Here is an 18,491-nt window from a genome sequence, read left to right as displayed (position 1 = left end):
TGCTATGAATTGGTGATTTTAGGTTGGGAGAGCAGTTTACCACTGGCAGAAGGTGAAGGAGTCACTGATGGACCATCAGGACCTGTGTTGCCTCCCAGCTAACCACTTTCTTCTCCGATTCCTATAACCATTTCATGTGTGTGCACATTAGCCCTCACCCTGAGCATGTAGCCATGGGTGTTGTTTCATTTTGTTATACAGTGAGTATTGTTTATAATAATTATCTCTTGAAATTTCAAAAGCCATTTTAAAGCTTTGCTTAAATAATTTCAAGTGCTCATAGAACCAATGAAGGATTTTTGATTTTTTTGTTGGCATAGAAAATTCGCTAATCTTAGATCACAGTGCATGTACACGTTCAGCGGATTTGCTGGATCACCAAGCGATTATAATAACAATAATTGGCTCTTGAACTTTCATCTCTCCCCAGAAGATTTTGAATGATTTTTCAGGTACTTATTCTGTCTCATTATGTCCTGCAAAGGAATACTAGCTATCACTCTCCTAGAGACGGGCAGATTTGAAAAGCAAATTGTCAAAGCGCTGGAACCCTACTGTTAAGTTGTGTAGAGATTTATAGTTGATGAAGACTCACCTTTCACTCCTCTCCAGACGGCCCCATGAGGTAGAAATGTGGGGACTGTCACCCTCTGTATGCACACCCAGGCTTGGGGCTGAGCCATGGGTGGGACCCATGGGTGACAGCCGATGGCAGGTCTGGGGCAGGGGTGCCGTGCTGCTCCCTGCTGGCGGCTGCCTCCAGATGGCGGGGGCCGGGGGGGGGGGGTTCTGAGGGTTGGAGGCCTTTCCAGAGGCTGTGAAACTCTTCATTTTGCGTCCTAGGTTACCATACCACAGTCTTTGGAGTCTTCAGTGACTGCTTGCTAGATAATCTCCCAGGGGTGAAGACAAGTGGCTCCACCGTGGAAGTCATCCCTGCCTTGCCCAGACTGCAGATCAGCACTTCCCTGCCCAGGTAGGGTGCAGGCGGCTGTCTTCCGACCAGAAGGGCACCTCAGAGCAGTTTTTAGCATACATTTATAATGGTACCACGTTAATCCGTGATTCTTAGGACCCAAAACTGGGCGAAGCGTTTCTTCAGGATAACCAATAGGCAACGGGCTTTGCTGAAAGTGGAGTGGAACAGAGTTGAAGTGTTTCTCACCATGAACAGAACAAAATGTGAGATTAGCCTTTGGAATCCTATTTTTTGTGAAAAACAGTTAACTCTTAGCTTTTGAAAAGTAGATTTTTTAAAAAAAAGAGCATTATAGGAAAGCATGAAGAAGAAAGGGAAATACATCTGAGGACTCCCAGAAATTATTGCTATTAATGCTTTGTGTTTTTTCTTTCCAGTGTTAATCCACCTTCTTTTCTTAAATATGTATTTGCATATTGAGATGATATATATATATAGTGTCCCAGCTTACTTTTTGCATAGTCATATAACATAAGCTAAGAAATTTCTATTTTAATTGCTTCAAAAAGTATATTGTAAAGATACTCAGTTTGGATGGTAGAAATGTTTTAAGACAGGGAAGGTAGCAGTGATAGTTGCATTACTTCATAAATTTACCAAAAAATATTGAATCATATACTTAAAACAAGTGCATTTCATGGTATGTAAACAGCACCTCAATTTAAAAAATGAATTTTGGTGGCTTTAGTATGGAGTACATGATTTCAGATGACTTTTCCTTAAGTGAGTGTTGCTTCTAATTAATATAAATATCACTGCGACTGAGTTATTAAATTGACTCCCACACATTTATTGATACATGATTTAGGCTTTGTCTGTAGGACTAGTGATTAATCAGAAATGCCCTCGACAGCAGGTCTTGCCTGTTGTAGGAGTTTATGTCCAGAGGGGAGATAAACTCACTATAGTGAAGCTTGCTAAGTGTTGCTGAAAACAGGAAGTGGAAGGGGGGAGACCACTTTCCCATTCATGTTCAGGAAGGTTTCACAGATGTGTTGTTTAAATTGGTCCTTACAAGATTCACAAAAGTTGGTCAGATGATGAAGCAAGGAAAAATATGCCCAGACAAGGGGACATGTCTGACTGTCATCTCGCTCAGGACTCAACCCCTTTCCGGCTCCAACTCTGTCACGTGGGATGCTGTACGTGCTGGGGATGGTTGGCACCTATGTCGGCCAGGTCTTGTGGCTGCACTGCAGTTCTGCCTTCTTTTCCTATGGTCCCGGGGGGCTGATACCCTCTTTGAGACACAACGTAATTAGTCTTGTTGTGTTTTAGTTTTTCTGCATAACTCCTCTGCAATTTCAGGTTGATTACAAACAGCTTTTGCTTAGGAAGGATTCCATCTTAAAATATTAGTCATTTATAGTGAGGATAGGAGTCACTCTTCCTTCCTTGACAGAGAAAGTTTATTTTTTGATGCATGAACAAGTTTAAAGGTATAAAATGTAAAGGAATGCATTCACCTTGATTCATTATGCTGTTATTTTCTGAAAATGTGGTTTGGATATAAAAGCTCAGAGCTGGGAACGGGAGGCCCCCAAGGAGGCGCATGGCTGGCTCGATAAGCCTGATTTGTTTAACCATCATCTCTTCTCTTGGATGCCAGAGGTGTGAGACCAGCACTGTCTGGAACATTCTTTTCTGTCTTTTGGACCAGTGTGGGGATATGGAGCTTTCTTGTGGCACATAGAACAGGACTTGGGTCTGACCCCAGTCCTTTGTTCTGTGGCCAGAAGCAGACCTAGAAAGAGTTGGCTGGCAGGGAGGCTGTTGGGTCTTTGCTGGGTGGGGAGGCCCAGAGTCTTTGTCCATTTTTGGTTCAGTTAAGTATATGGTGTAGACTCATGGTGCTTTCTTTGGGGATCCTTCAGGTTCAAGGAGGAAGAGAGTTGGGAGCCAGGTGGACCCTTCCACCCCATGTTGACCCTTCCTCCAGTGACAACCCCCTTTTTCTTGTGGCCGAACGTCTCCAGAACATGGTATATGCTTTTGAACCCAAGGGCTATGGTACCGGAGCCTCAGGGAAGAGGCAGCACGCTTTGGGTCTGCACACCGGGCTGCACTCCCATGTGGCATGGGCCCTACCTGACTACACAGATGCCATAAGACCCCAGGGCACCACCCAGCTGCCCTGTGTCCTGTTAGGCACTTGCAGATGTTGCTTGTCACTTTTACCTGTGACATGGAATCTGTTGTACATACTTCCCATTGTTCTTCTCCTCCAGTTCCCAGGGTATCAGTTGGGATGGTTCATTTAAGTTTTCTTCTTAAATCTCTGGGTTTTACAAGTCAGTTCTGAGCATGAGATTTACAATTCTTTTTAGAGATTAATAGTTCAGGGATCATTTGAATTAACTCATTGCTTCATTTTAGGCCCCACCATAATCCAGTAGTTAGGATTTTTATACACTTCACACACACATGAGGCTAAGGCTGAGTGGGAGCACAGGACGTGTCAGCACACGGAAGGTTCTCTGCATGTGGCACTCACTTTGTGCTCCTGATACCTGGGATTCACGTTCCCTGGTCCCTATTTCTGGAATGTGTTAAGTCTGGTGTTGTGAATAGTTCTTGAAATGCCACCGTTTTCTCTGATTCTTTCTTTTAAAAATTTATTATAACTATTACTGCTATTTTAGATCTGCACACTCACTGCAACCTTCTTCTGGAGATGAGACATCTACCAATGTGTCGGTCCAGCTTTACAACGGGGAGACTCAGCAGCTTGTTATTAAATTGGAGAATATTGGGATGGAACCATTGGAGAAACTGGAAGTCACCTCCAAAATTCTCACCACCAAAGGTGGGTTTGGCCCCAGAAATATTTATCTTCTCTGTTTGCAGAAGAGACTCTTTAAATGGCTGGAGCTCAGAAAGTGTAAAAACTTCTTTTAAATTGATAACATCATGAAACTGATGTGTGAAGGATGCACAAAGGAAGAGAAAGGAACAAAGAAAGCACCTTTGTCCTGTTGGAGGTTGCCAGATCCCCAGGAAGAAAACTCTGGAATGAGTGGAGAGAAGTGTTAGTGGCTCAGATATCCATCCTACCCCGGGTTTGTCTGTGGCTTTAAACGTAGAGCCTGTGCACTCCTTATGTTTCCTGGTCCTAGGACACATGAGCTGGGAGGGTCATGAGACTTGTCTTGAAATTTGGGCTTCACCGTTTACCAGCTATTTGTCCTTTACATGCCTCAGTTTCTCCCTGAGTAATAGGGAGGCAGTACTTACCACGTGAAGTGAAGCAGCGTGTGATGGAATGCCTAGAATGTTAGAGGTTGCTGAGTGCTACTGATCCAGGGGAGGGTATTTAAATAGGAGGGAAAGGTATCAAGAGGGAGAAGTGGAAAGAAAGTCAGGTTATTTAATAAAGTGAGAGAACTTATACAGGCCAGTGAGGCCAGACAAAGAGGTAAGGAAGCTAGCTGGACCTGGGGTGTCTCCATGCTCCTGCTGTGAGGGCGAGGGGAGCCACGCATACGGTGGGAGCCTGACCGGTAGTGGTTGAGTGTCTAGGGAAGGGTGTACTATCCACATATCGCTCCCCGGCAGAGGGCTCCCTCCTCGGGCTGATGACATTATGGTGGAAAAGACCAAGTGAAGTTAGTGTTTATTAGAGGTAGAGCCACACGCCATCTGGCAGTTCCAGTTGGAGGGAAGGGCGAGGGAAGAGTTTGGGAGAATTTGTCCTGCAAAACATACCGTGAAGGAAGGAATTTGGATTTTGTAAAAAAGGGTTCATCTGAGCTCATCCCACTGGGGAGAATGCCAGTGCATCTTGCATTCCCTTGTTTTTCCCCCTCGTTCTGATGAAAGTGTACGTGGGGGAGCCAAAGCATGTATCTGCCTGTCCTGTCTTGCCTGCTGTCCCCATCTGTACCTGTCCCCACGGGGAAATGCTGCCTACGTTCAGATTCTGTCACTTCCTAGCTGTGTGTTACCTTGAGCAAGTACTTTAACCTCTCCTGGACTTTTCCTTGTAAAATAACAGTAATAACAGCACCTACATCACAGGATTATTATGAGCGCTAAATAGGATGATGTATGCAAAGGGCTTAAAACAGCACATGCTGTCATATTATTAGCACTCAGATTTGTTAGCTGTTATTATTACTGCTATCATCTCTATGGTCATCATTGCCATACTACCTCCGCCTCTATTACCACCTCCACCTCCACCACCACCACCACCTCCATCACCAGCATCACTACGGCCCGCACCACTGTCATCACCACCACCATCACCTCCACCTCCACCACCTCCACCACCACCATCACCACCATCACCACCATCACCACCACCTCCATCATCATCATCATCACTACTCCACCACCACCATCACCTCCACCTCCACCACCACCATCACCTCCACCTCCATCATCATCATCATCATCACTACTCCACCACCACCATCACCTCCACCACCATCACCTCCGCCTCCACCTCCATCATCATCATCACTACACCACCACCATCACCTCCATCTCCACCACCACCTCCGCCTCCACCACCACCGTCACCTCCACCTCCATCATCATCACTACACCACCACCATCACCTCCACCTCCATCATCATCATCATCACTACTCCACCACCACCATCACCTCCACCACCATTACCTCCGCCTCCACCACCGTCACCTCCACCTCCATCATCATCATCATCATCACTACTCCACCACCACCATCACCTCCACCACCATCACCACCGTCACCTCCACTTCCATCATCATCATCACTACACCACCACCATCACCTCCACCTCCACCACCACCTCCACCACCGTCACCTCCACCTCCATCATCATCATCACTACACCACCACCATCACCTCCACCTCCATCATCATCATCACTATTCCACCACCACCATCACCTCCACCACCATCACCTCCACCTGCATCATCATCATCATCACTACTCCACCACCACCACCATCACCTCCACCATCACCTCCACCTCCACCATCACCTCCACCACCTCACTTCCACCTCCACCACCACCATCACCACCACCTCCATCATCATTATCATCACTACTACCATCACCACCTCCACCACTACTGTCACCACTATCACCATCATCATCAGTTCCACCATCACAGTTGCTGCTACCACCAGCAACATTGTTATCGTCACCATTGCCACCCTCATTATTGCCACTATTGTCATCCTTGCTGCCATCACCATTTGTTCTTGTTGCTGTGGAATGCTCTACTGTGTAACAACGCACCATCATTTATGACTGAGCACATTTGGGTGATTTCCATTTGGGACTATTAAGAATAGTTACCCTGAGTATTTTGTCACATGCTTTGGCGGACTTCTTTAGATGTTTCTGTTGAGTGTATCTCCAAGAGTAGAATGTTGGGTGGTAGGGTATATGTGTGTGTATTCGGCTTTAGAGTGAAATGTTTTTCCAAAGTTGGTTGCACTAGTTCACGCCATGATTATGTGAGAGTTCTGGTTGCTCAAGTCTTCACTGATACTTGGCATCTGTAGTCATTTTATCCATTCTGGTGCTCAGGGTGGGGTGTAACTGGGGTTTTAGGTTGCATTTATTTGATGACCAGTGAAGCTGAATACCTTTCATTTTTTTAAAGATTATTTATTTATTCATGATAGACAGAGAGAGAGAGAGAGAGAGAGAGAGAGAGAGAGGGGCAGAGACACAGACAGAGGGAGAAGATCGTGGAACTCGATCCTGGGTCTCCAGGATCACGCCCTGGGCCAAAGGCAGGTGCTAAACCACTGAGCCACCCAAGGATCCCCCTGAATACCTTTCATATGGTTTCAGATACACAGATCCTTTTTTGTACAAGTGCCTTGTCCTTTTTTCCCTTTGGGCATTCTTCCTTCTCTGTCTGTCTCTGTCTCTGTGTGTCTCCCTCTCTCTCTCACTGGTGAGACCTGTGTATGTTCTGACTCGGAGCTCTTTGTTGGGAATGAGTGTGACTGTCTCGCACTGTGTAGGTTGCCTGTGCACTCTTAGTGGTGCTTTGGACAAACGGAAGTTACTAATTTCTTTTTTTTTTCATTTTTTAAAGATTTTATTTATTTATTCATAGAGAGAGAGAGAGAGAGGGAGAGAGAGAGAAAGAGGCAGAGACACAGGCAGAGGGAGAAGCAGGCTCCACGCAGGGAGCCTGATGTGGGACTCGATCCCGGGTCTCCAGGATCACACCCCAGGCTACAGGCAGCGCTAAACCGCTGAGCCACCCGGGCTGCCTGAAGTTACTAATTTCAACATGGTTCACCTAATCATTTTTCTTCCGTGGTCATTGCTCTTTGGATGTCATGTAAAAACGCTTTGTTTACTTAGTCTGTGGGAAGCTTTGGTGACCCAACTTAGTCTCATCCTTTCTTTCCTCTGTTTTTGGGAGCAAATACATAGGGATGAGGTAGAAAATGCCTCTCTGACCTGAAATGCCTTCATCTGGTATCTGGATTTAATAACTGGTTAATAGGGTGTGGTCGATGTTGGAGCCTGTGAGCCCCTGGTCACTGACAGATAATCACGGAGCCTGTAACCATGAAGCGTGTCGTGTAACTTACCTCTCTATCACAGCTTAACAATTGGAAACCATCTTTTTCTTTTCTCCCATAAACTCAAGTGGCGGTCATATGTCCACTATTGGTTATGCACCTGCTGCTTCTTTGTTAAGCAGGGATCGCCCTGTTTGTCCCCTTTGGAAATCCTCGAATAACTTCCCATTGTCCTGGACCCCAGTCATTGTCCTGGCCTCTGCCCTGTGCTTCAGCCTACTATGGCCGCCTCTCCCCTTGAACTCCCAGTGTTTGGGGTCGTTAGGAGGTAATTTCAGTCTCCTGGACATTCGTGCGCTCTCTTCTACACTTTACCACACACCCATCTTCTCTTCCTAGAGCTCAGCTTGCTGACTTCCACTTCTACCCTTTCACCTCTTATTTCCAGTGAACTTCCCCTCTGGGCTTGTGCTGAGTATTCACCCTGGGAATCTTCCTCGTCTGGGCTTCTGGGTCCCCTCCTGTTGTCGTAGTGCCCCAAGGTACTTGTGCAGGCACGCTTTCACTATGCGTGGCTTTCACTATGCATGGCAGTTATCTGTTCTGGGAAGGCGCTCTGTCTCCCAGCGGTTGGGAGTCTCCCTGAGGCCTGGTGCCTGGTTAGTGCTTAGTACTGAGGGGTTGCTGATGGAAAGGGCTTTCTCGTTTACAGATTGAGACAGATAGGAAAAAACAGATGTGTGTGAACCACTTTGATATTTCTTTTTTTTTTTTAAGATTTTATTTATTCATTCATAGAGACAGAGAGAGAGAGAGAGAGAGAGAGAGAGAGAGAGAGAGGCAGAGACACAGGCAGAGGGAGAAGCAGGCTCCACTCGATGTGGGACTCGATCCCGGGTCTCCAGAATCAGGCCCTGGGCTGAAGGCGACGCTAAACTGCTGAGCCACCCGGGCTGCCCTCACTTTGATATTTCTAATGAGTTGCATGGATCCCTGTACTCACTCGGCTTCTGGTTCACTCCATGTGAGTTTCTGCCCCTGCTGCTTTGCTGGGACTCTTCTCCCTTCTGCAGAGACCTTCACCTACTTCTTGGTTAGCCGAGCACTGCTTTCCTCCAGAAAGCTTCTGTCCACCTGTCTGGGCTACCCTGGACTTTGGTGTCCTTGTGCTTCTGAACTCATGTGGAACCTACCTTTTGTGTCAGCCATCCCCTCCCTCTCTGACCTTTCATTATGAGAATGTTCAGACATACAGAATTTTACTGTGGACACTGTATGCCATCAACTACAGTTCTGTAATTAATGTTTTCCTGTGTTTGATTTATCAGGTACCCATCTAGCCTCCTATCCATTTGTTAACCCATCTTATTTTTTTGTGTGGTTCAGGGTAAGTTGCAGATTTCAGAGCATTTTACCTACTAACATTTCAGGTACATATCACTAGCTAGAGTTCAAAGTTTGTTTACTTCTTTTGGTAAAATGTACATGCAGTGAAATGTACAAATCTTAAATTACCATTTGATGAGGTTTGATAAGCACGTGTGTCCCCTGGTTCCCTTTCCAGCCAGTCCCTGCTCACCCCAGCTAGTGTGTTTTATCAGGTTGGCAGATGGTCTATATGCATACTGTTGGAACCAGTATGGGACAGGGTATCCCTTCAAGGTGAAGCCTTTGTCGTGGTACATCACACACATGCTTTTCTTCAAATAAAGAAAAATTCCTGTTTTTTTTTTTTTTAATTCTCCCATCCCCTTTGCTTTCCTGTCTTGTTTTATTTTATTTTTAAAGATTGTATTTATTCACGAAGGACAGAGAGAGAGAGAGAGAGAGAGGGAGAGACATAGGCAGAGGGAGAAGTAGGCTCCCTGTGGGGAGCCCGATGTGGGACTCAATCCCAGGGCCCCTGAGCCAAAGGCAGACACTCAACCACTGAGTCACCCAGGTATCCCTCCTGTCTCGTTTTAATCTCTAACCTTACAAACTCATTTTTAAAATCCTTTTGTCCTTAGGATCAGTGATATTAACAGCCACTTTAGTCACGGTGATACCAACAGTTCATCCCTGCAAGAGTCTAGACTGTAGCTTCAGTCCTTACGGGGTACATGTGTCCCTGTGATCATTGGAACCTGTCATGGAGATGAGCATTTGTAATCAATTGCAGCTGGACAAGGGCTATCTGTCAGGGTCATGTAAATTTTAATTATAATCCATTTGTGAGCCAGTCTTTACTTATAGGTTGTTAAAGGTGAAAACTTCTACCTTTGCTTAAATAGCCATAGATTTTATTATAACTAAGTCCAAATTAAGGAGAATTGATTGTATTTGCTTTTAAGCAATTTTCTAAGATATGTGTGAGTGTACAAACCCAAATATTCACATACGTATGCACATAAAAACCACAAACCCCTTAATATCTTTATTTCCACCAGTGTAATTTTTTTGACAAAAGCAATGATTTCCGGGGGGTGGGGGTGAATGGGTGACGGGCACTGAGGGGGACACTTGACGGGATGAGCACTGGGTGTTACTCTGTATGTTGGTAAATTGAACACCAATAAAAATTAATTTATTAAAAAAAAAAGCAATGATTTCATGTTAGTGTAACTAAAAACTCTTAAGTGTTTGTGGACTGAAGCAAGATTCTCTGCTTTTCTCATGAGTGTTCTCCACAGTTAGATGCAGATATGAATGTATCTCAGATGCTGACGGTCAACAGCAGTAGCAGTTTCTGGACTACTGTCAATGTAAAATAACAGTTACACTTGACTGCATGAAACTAAACCCTAGCACTACAATAATGGCTATTATTTCTGAGACTAAATCCCACAGGGGGAAAAATTAGTGACATACACTATGCTATTGATTGATGTTTATCTGTTTGTTCCTTGCAGCATGTTTTTGCATAGGAATTTTTTTTCTTTTAGTTCAAACCTGAGAATTTTTTAAATTGAACTATAAATGACATACAATATTATATTAGTTTCAGGTGTATAACAGTGGTTTGATATTTTTTTTACATTTTGAAATGATCATAATTAGGTCCTGTTACCATCTGTCACCAAAGAAAGATAGGACAGTATTTCTGACCATGTTCCCTGTGCTGTGCATGGCATCTTGATGACTTATTTATTTTATAACTGGAATTTTGTTCCTCCTCTTCCCTGTCACCAGTTTTGCCCATTCTCCCACCCCATTCTCTGGCAGCTTCCAGTTTCTTCTGTGTATTCATGAGCATATTTCTGTTTTGTTCTGTTTATCCATTTGTCTTGTTTTTTAGAGTCCACATATAAGTGAGATCATGCCATATTTGTCTTTCTCTGTCTGACTTAACTTCCCTTAGCATAACACCCTCTAGTTCCATCCACATCATTGCACATGGCAAGATTTCATTCTTTTTATGGGTGAGTAATATTCCATTGTGTATGTACACCACATCTTTATCTACTCCTCAGTTGATGGACACTTAGGCTGCTTCCATATCTTGGCTGCTGTAGATAATGCTGCAATGAATATAGAGGTGCGTATATTTTTTTGAATTAGTGTTTTTGTTTTCTTCAGATAAATACCGAGAAGTGTGCTGGGTCATATGCTAATTCCTTTTTCAAATTTTCAAGTATAGGATTTTGAAGTCTCTCTGGATAGTCCATGTTGTACCATGGTAATGAAAGGAAGAAACAGAAAGGTCCACTTTTGAGGCATAAAAATGTATTAAATCTGAAAAGGAAACTATAGGTTTTCCATCCTGCTGCAGCTGTACAAGAGCCTCTTGTGCACTGTGGATTTCTCTGTGTTATTACTTAGATACTGTGCTTATTTGCATTGGGGGATAAATAAGCTGTTCTCTGAGTGGATTTACCTGTTGTTTGAATGTGTCACCTTAAGCCATGGAACTTAAAGAGAAGTAAGCAGTGAGTTAGAAATGTTTCTCAGCATGCCATAGGCTTGGAAATTATTAGATTCTGAACGCAGTTCTGAAGTAGGACTTGGAACCTGTTCACTGACTGCCCTTTGTGTGGGTGGGGGCATAGATCGGGGTGCAGTGTTCAAACCTGTCTGGAGCTGTGCCGCTGGTCACCTGCATATTTAGCAGAACCAGCTGGTGCTCCTTTTCCTCCCCTTCTTCTTGCTTTTCCTACTGAGCTCTGTCAGGGCGGCTTGTCCAGCACGGGCTCTCTTCAGCCAGGGAGAGGAAAGATGGTTTCCGAGTCTGGCCGACTTGGCTCCCAGCCCCTGCTCTGTTAATTACCGGCTGCAGGACTATTCCTTAGTAAGCAGTGTGGCTGCTTGAGGATTAGGGTTCCAGTGCAGGCTCTCCCTGGGACCCAGTCCTTCCCTCAGTTCGTAATTCGAGGACAAGGGATAATGCCTCTGGTGCACCTAGCACAGTGCCTGGCATGTGGCCGCTGGTGAGAAACTGTGTCCCTTTCCTTTACGTGGGGGAATGAGCTGGGGCTTTTGCTTCCCATTTTCCACATCTGTCTGCCAGGGCCTGGGAAACCAGGGTATCCGAATTGTTAAATCCCACTCCAAATAAGCAAACACGTATCCCACTTGAGGAAGACAGGCCCCTCTGTTTAAATTTCCTAGGCTGACCTCTTAGCTTTCAGAAACTGTCTTAGCTTCCTCCTTGTTCTCAGGTTTTTCCTGGAATGGTGAGATTTAACAGTACAGATGAACAAACATGTTCTTGCATTAAAACTGTAGCAACTTAAAGTAACTGGAAACTAGATAGTAAAGTCTACATAAGCCCCGCTGTCACGCGGGAAATGAAGCCAGGAAAGGTGAGGCAGTGAGAAGCAGGCTGGGAAGTGGGGACATTTCTTACAGCAAGGGGTCACTGGCTCCTCCGCTCCTAATCACAAAAGAGAACCTGTTACCTGGGCAGTTCTCAGGACCCAAGGGTTCTGTGACAAGTTGGCTGAAGTGCCACCCAAAGTTATAGTAACTTTGGAGTTTTATACCTCTTTTTGGCCTGGTCTTTTTCTGAATTGCTTGGAGTTTTATACCTCTTTTTGGCCTGGTCTGTTTCTGAGCTGCTTATATTATACTATTTTTATATAATTTTTTTTTGAAAATATGGCAACATAGGGCACAACTTTCAAAAGAAATCTTGTAGAAAAGTGGTTAATTACTTCTTAGCATTGTGAAAGCATGGAGTGCCTTGGGGACTCCGTTTCTTGATGTCTCCTTCCATTGTCAGGCCAAGTCCCACTTGCATGCTTGGGTGTGGATTCCAGTCAAAGGGAGCTGGGAGCAGGCTGCCATGGCCAGTAGTGGGTTAGGGGGCCAGGAGGGAGCCCCCCAGATCAGGCCATCCTCAGTGGTAGGCTTAGCTGTTAGGATTCCCATTACAGTCTTTGGTGCCAGAACACTTGGGTTCCATCCTGACTTTGCCACTTACTGGTGGGATGATTTGGACCTTGGCTGTCACTTCTGTGGCAGTCCGCTTCCACGTTCCAGGAGAGGACTCTGTGGTCCCCCCAGGTGTTGGGATATTTGCGCCTCACATCCTGAGGGGTCAGTATGAAGTAGCTCCTCCTGTTACCCGTTGTCATTGTCTTGATGCCACCTTCGCTCTTACTTTTTAAGTGTCTGTTCTTCTCTTACATTTATTAAACATCTTTTTATGTAGCTTTCTTATGCTCAGTTTCTTAGCCTACCATTCAGAGAAACCTCCCATCTGGCTTGCTGCCTGACTTTTTTTTTTTGCACAGACACTTGTCCAATACTCACCTTGTTTCTAGTACTGTGCTTGGGGAGAGGGCAGCAGTGACCCCCATCCTCATGGGGCTGACGTGGGGGCAAGCCGGATGGTAGCCTGAGCGCTCTGATCATGAGGCAGTGGGAAGGTCCTCTCTCAGCTTTCCTTCCCACTGTTGACCCTCTGTCAGTTCATTTGTCTGTCTGTTGTCTACCAGTTGTCCACCCTTTTGCTCAAGTCTTCAGCAAGCCTTTCCTGTGCTCCTCCTGTGTGGTGGCCATTGTGTTGGGCCCCGGGACACCCAGGAATCAGCTCCAGGTCCCTGTCCTCTGGGGTGTGGAGAGTGCTTCCACAGTCTTTGTCGCCTGGCTACCTGTGGCTACAGTTGGATGTATTCATGGCTCACAGGTGTCCTGTGTGCCTCTCACATCCTGCCCATCATTCATATACCAGGCCCCACACCACCTTCCGAAAACTTTCCTGACCCCCTCAGATGGAATCATGTCACTCCTCCTGTACTTTGCCTTGTTTACACTTTGTTACAGTAACACTTAACTTCACTTGGCGTTGTGTTACTCAACAATCAGGCATTTATATCACATTCTATACACTCGCCATGCCAGGCCCATGAATAATACATGAATCCTGTCCTGAAGGAGCTCACGATTCAGTGTGGGGAGTCAGTCATGTTCAGTGAATGGGAGTGGATTCTGACTGCACATATTGTATTATTTCTGTCACCTGTGAGTAACCACAGTGAGTGGATTGACTGCTGTGTCTAGGAAGTGTCTGGAAGTGTCTGGAAGTGTCTAGGAAGACACTGACTTTCACAAATGTCTAGAACTCATCCAACTCTGCGTTCCCTTGTATGCATGACTACAGTGGCCGTCTCGAACAGGTCAGTTTGTTGTACGGTTGTAGGGTCATGGTGGAGAAGTTTACAAACTCCGTTCTTTGGGAGACCAAGTGAAATACCCTTTAGTCACTACCATAAGACATGATATGTTTAGTTCATTGGGAGCATGGATGAGAAGTCAACAGCAGGGCAGGGAGGGCAGAGGAAGTTAGGATGTCTGGCCCTGCATTTGGGAACTTTTTTTTTTTTTTTAAAGATTTTATTTATTTAAGAGAGAGAGAGAGAGCGCAAGCAGGGGCAGGGGCAGAGAGAGAGGAGAAACAGACTCCCTGCTGAGGAGGGAGCCCAATGCAGGACTTGATCCCAGGACCCCAGGATAATGACCTGAGCTGAAGGCTTTACTGACTGAGCCACCCAAGCACCCCAGTTTGTGAACTTTTTTTTTTTCTTTAGTTTGTGAACTTTTGAACATCAAATTCCCAGTTGGTTATTTGGGGCCAGGGTGTTGCACACTGACAGCACATAGCTGCTGCCGGCTGCTGTGATGTCCACTTCTGTGGGGCTTGGGCCTTCCCAAGAAGTGCAGACACCCAGGAGTGCTGGTGCAAATAGTTAAAATGAGAAGGTGGGTGCCTGGGTGGTGTAGTCAGTTGAGCATCCAGCTCTTTTTTTTTTTTTAAAGATTTTATTTATTTATTCATGAGAGATACAGAGAGAGAGGTAGAGACACAGGCAGAGAGAGAGGCAGAGAGAGAGAAGCAGGCTTCATGCAGGGAACCTGACATGGGACTCAATCACAGGTCTCCAGGATCATACCCTGGGTCGAAGGCAGGTGCCAAATCGCTGACTCACCCAGGCATCCCGAGCATCCAACTCTTGATGTCAGTCTACTCAGGTCATGATCTCAGGGCTATGAGATTCAGCCCTGCATCGGGCTTCCTGCTCAATGGGGAGTCTGCTTCTCCCTCTCCCTCAGCCCCCTGCTCATGCTCCCTCTCAAATCAATCTATCAATCAATCTATCTATCTTTAAAATGAGGAGGAAAATACATTTCTGAAAATTGAGATACAGCACTCTTTTGCAGACTTGTTGTTAGGGTTAGACAGGCCAGGATATTGGGGTAGGTGGGATCCTGTCTACACTCGCTTCTGTGTGGCCTTGGGCAGCTGGCCTGAGAGGGGACAGTAGCAGGACGTGTTCCAAGAGTCACTGTATGGATTCAGTGACACGGCGCCTGCCTCGTGGAAGTGCTCTCTAGATGTCAGCTGTCCTGTGCTTGCTGTTTGGGTGACAGCACCTAGCTCGTGCTAGGTGTTCGTTTCCTGCCCCGCCCTCCTTCTGGGTTGTATCTGTGGGTGCCCCCACAGCCCAGCTGAGATCACAGTTGATAGAGTCTCTCTTACAATCCACTGCCTCTGACATCTGTGACACATCCAGCCTTCAGTGTTCTGCAGCCAGGACTGCGGGGAGCCCTGAGGACATCTCATAGCTCATTTGAGCAGAGTTGATCTCTCAGTTGCAGCACTTTTGAGAAACGAAAACTCATCCAAATAGCCAAGAATAGCACTATAATTATAGGTTTTAGTTTAGTTTCCGCCCCCCTCCCCTGGTTATAAATTCCTGCTACGCTGGACTGTTGGCCAAGAGCATTAGTTCTTTCCTACAAATCTGGGCCCTCAGCAGGGCCACTTCCTAGTTCCAGCGACTAGGACAGCGAGTCCCATCTTTGGGCAGTCCATTAATTCAGCAGTTTTGAACCTGTTCTGTATGTGACAGTATTAAAAACTTTTAAGCAATTTTTGGATTGAGAAGAACATCAGCTGTCACCTGGTCTGAGCTTTTGGGGACTTCTCTGCCCCCCAGCCTTGTTCCTTCCTATAATCTGAGATCTTCCACACAGGCTCGTTTCCCTTTATAGGCAGGGAGCACTTCTTATTTTTCTCTTTTCCCCGGAACTTAGTACTGTGCCTGCCCTTGGGATATTTAGTGGCTGTGCGGTGATTGCTCACTGAGTGAATGGAAGGGGCAGTAGTAGAATGTGAGAGGGAAACATGAACGTGGTGCTCTGAAGTTTCCAGAGGACTTCCACCTGCATTCTCTGGGCTGCCCTGTGTGCCAGGCTACGTGCCAATGCCTTGATGCCTCATTGTATCTTGGTGCCGACTCTAGTGTTGTCTCCACCCCGCTGATGAGGCATTTTGGGATGACAGAGGAGAACTGTCAGGGGCAGTGCAGGGACTGATTCATACTCGTCTGATCCAGAAGCTCATGACTGGACCGTTACATTTTATTTTCTACCATCTCTTTTCAAGGTCCTATACCCTGTCACCTTAGTGATGTTTTCATTGTAAATACTCTGCACTCTGGTTGTGAAGCTGGGCGGCGGCTTAATGTTCCAGATGAGCTGCCAGAGGCAGAACATTTAGTGGAAAGAACCAGCTGTTGGCCAGGCCTGGCCCTGACCTTGGTGCTTTTGCTTTAGCTGTTTGACTATGGATAAGTTGTTTAAACTCTCTGAGCTTTGGTTGCCTCTTCCATAATATGGGAATAATATAGCTACGGTCTGAAGTTCGAAGATAGAACTTAATAGATATTTATATCAAATATTTTTTTATAGAGGGGCTCTAGGGGAGGAATTTGTCTTGTTTGCCAGACCTTCCCCTCTCTGTCCTGCAGAACCAGTCAGGATAGGGAGTGGAAAGCAGAGGCAGAGCTGACCTCAGTAGTTTGGACCAGCTTTTCCTAAGCCTGGTCAAGTTCTTTTTGGGCACTAGACCACCTGCCAGTTTGCACAATGCAGCAGAATTAATCCACTGCTGCAGAGAAGTCGATCTGTCTGGCGGATTGAGTCTGGGGGCTCAGTGACACATGTGCCCCAGGTGATTACTGTCCTCATCAGCAGTTCATGTTATTGTCTGGCCCTGATAGAGGGCACCAGAGAAAGCAGCTCCATTGGCTTAGAATCGCACCTGCCTCTCCTGGGTGGGCACTGGTCCTCAGCATGTCCAGGCTGGGTTCACAGGGCTCCTCCTTATTACATTGGGGTGGTGGGGGCAGGGGGCTGGGGTGGATTCAGACACAGCAGTGAGTTGTTAGTGTGTTTGCATGCATATGTTTATGAAAGTGTAATATATTACCTCATTGTAGAAAATTGGAAGATAAAAACAGTTTGAAATTACCTGTTATCCCACTAGTCAGAGAGGACCGACCTTAGCTTACAGGTATGCTTTCTTTTTTCTTTTCCACGTGAACATTTTTATGCAGTGGTATCCTAGTGTACATTCAGTCTGGTAATCGGCTTTTTTCCTTCACTTTTCCCCCATCTGTTCTAAGTCTAAATCTGAAACATCTTGGAATGCATTTGTCCGTTCTACAGTGAATGCTTCCTGAGTGCCCCCCACGTGCCCAGTACTGTTCCTCATTGAGTGGGAAGGATATTGGTGGCAGCTCGCACTGCTGCGCACTTACTGAGTGCCAAGCACAGGGCTGGAGACTCCACAAGACTTCTCTGCTCTGCACACAGCTCCGCAGAGGGGAGCGAGGCTGGTCCAGCAGAAATAACTAACACGGGGTGGGGGCTGCACCTAAGCCAGACCTTTTCTGATTGATTTGCTTTCGTTAGCTCACTTCTTCTCCTTGCAACCCATTTTATGAATGAGCACACTGAGGCACGTGGAAGTTTGTTGACTTATCTAAGGATGCTCAGCTAGAGCCATGAGTTGAACCAGGCAGTTATCTTCTAAACAGGGCATTCTTTTTTTTTTCCCCATAATTTTTTTATTGGAGTTCAATTTGCCAACATATAGTATAACACCCAGTGCTCCTCCCATCAAGTGCCCCCCTCAGTGCCCATCACCCAGTCACCCCATCCCCCTGTCCAATTCCCCTTCCACTACCTTCTGTTCGTTTCCCAGAGTTCGGAGTCTCTCCTGGTTTGTCTCCCTCTCTGATTTTTCCCACTCATTTTCTCTCCTTGCCCCTATAATCTCTTTCACTATTTTTATATTCCCCATATGAGTGAAACCATATGATGATTGTCCTTCTCCGATTGACTTATTTCACTCCGCATAATACCCTAAGTTCCATCCACGTTGAAGCAAATGGTGGGTATTTGTCGTCTCTAATGGCTGAGTAATATTCCATTGTATACATAAACCACATCTTCTTTATCTATCATCTGTCAATGGACACCGAGGCTCCTTCCACAGTTTGACTATTGTGGACATTGCTGCTGTGAACATCGGGGTGCAGGTGTCCCGGTGTTTCACTGAATCTGTATCTTTGGGGTAAATCCCCAGCAGTGCAATTGCTGGGTCGTAGGGCAGGTCTCTTTTTAACTCTTTGAGGAATCCCCACACAGTTTCCCAGAGTGGCTGCACCAGTTCACATTCCCACCAACAGTGCGAGACGGTTCCCTTTTCTCCGCATCCTCTCCAACATTTGTGGTTTCCTGCCTTGTTAATTTTCC

General features: G+C 45.9%; 1 protein-coding gene across 1 annotated transcript in view; it reads left to right on the top strand.

The window, feature by feature from the left end:
• TRAPPC9 (trafficking protein particle complex subunit 9) overlaps positions 1 to 18,491 on the top strand; it is a 542,263-nt gene that overhangs the window by 124,668 nt on the left and 399,104 nt on the right. The window contains exons 16-17 of the mRNA XM_055314325.1: positions 844 to 976; positions 3,622 to 3,785. Of these exons, the coding sequence (XP_055170300.1) occupies positions 844 to 976; positions 3,622 to 3,785 (297 nt within the window). The remainder of the gene's footprint in view (positions 1 to 843; positions 977 to 3,621; positions 3,786 to 18,491) is intronic.

Source organism: Nyctereutes procyonoides, unplaced genomic scaffold (assembly GCF_905146905.1).
Source record: "Nyctereutes procyonoides isolate TBG_1078 unplaced genomic scaffold, NYPRO_anot_genome, whole genome shotgun sequence".
Taxonomy (NCBI): Eukaryota; Metazoa; Chordata; class Mammalia; order Carnivora; family Canidae; genus Nyctereutes; species Nyctereutes procyonoides.
The sequence above is the reverse complement of the archived record's forward strand: the minus strand, read 5'-3'. Positions and strand labels throughout refer to the sequence as shown.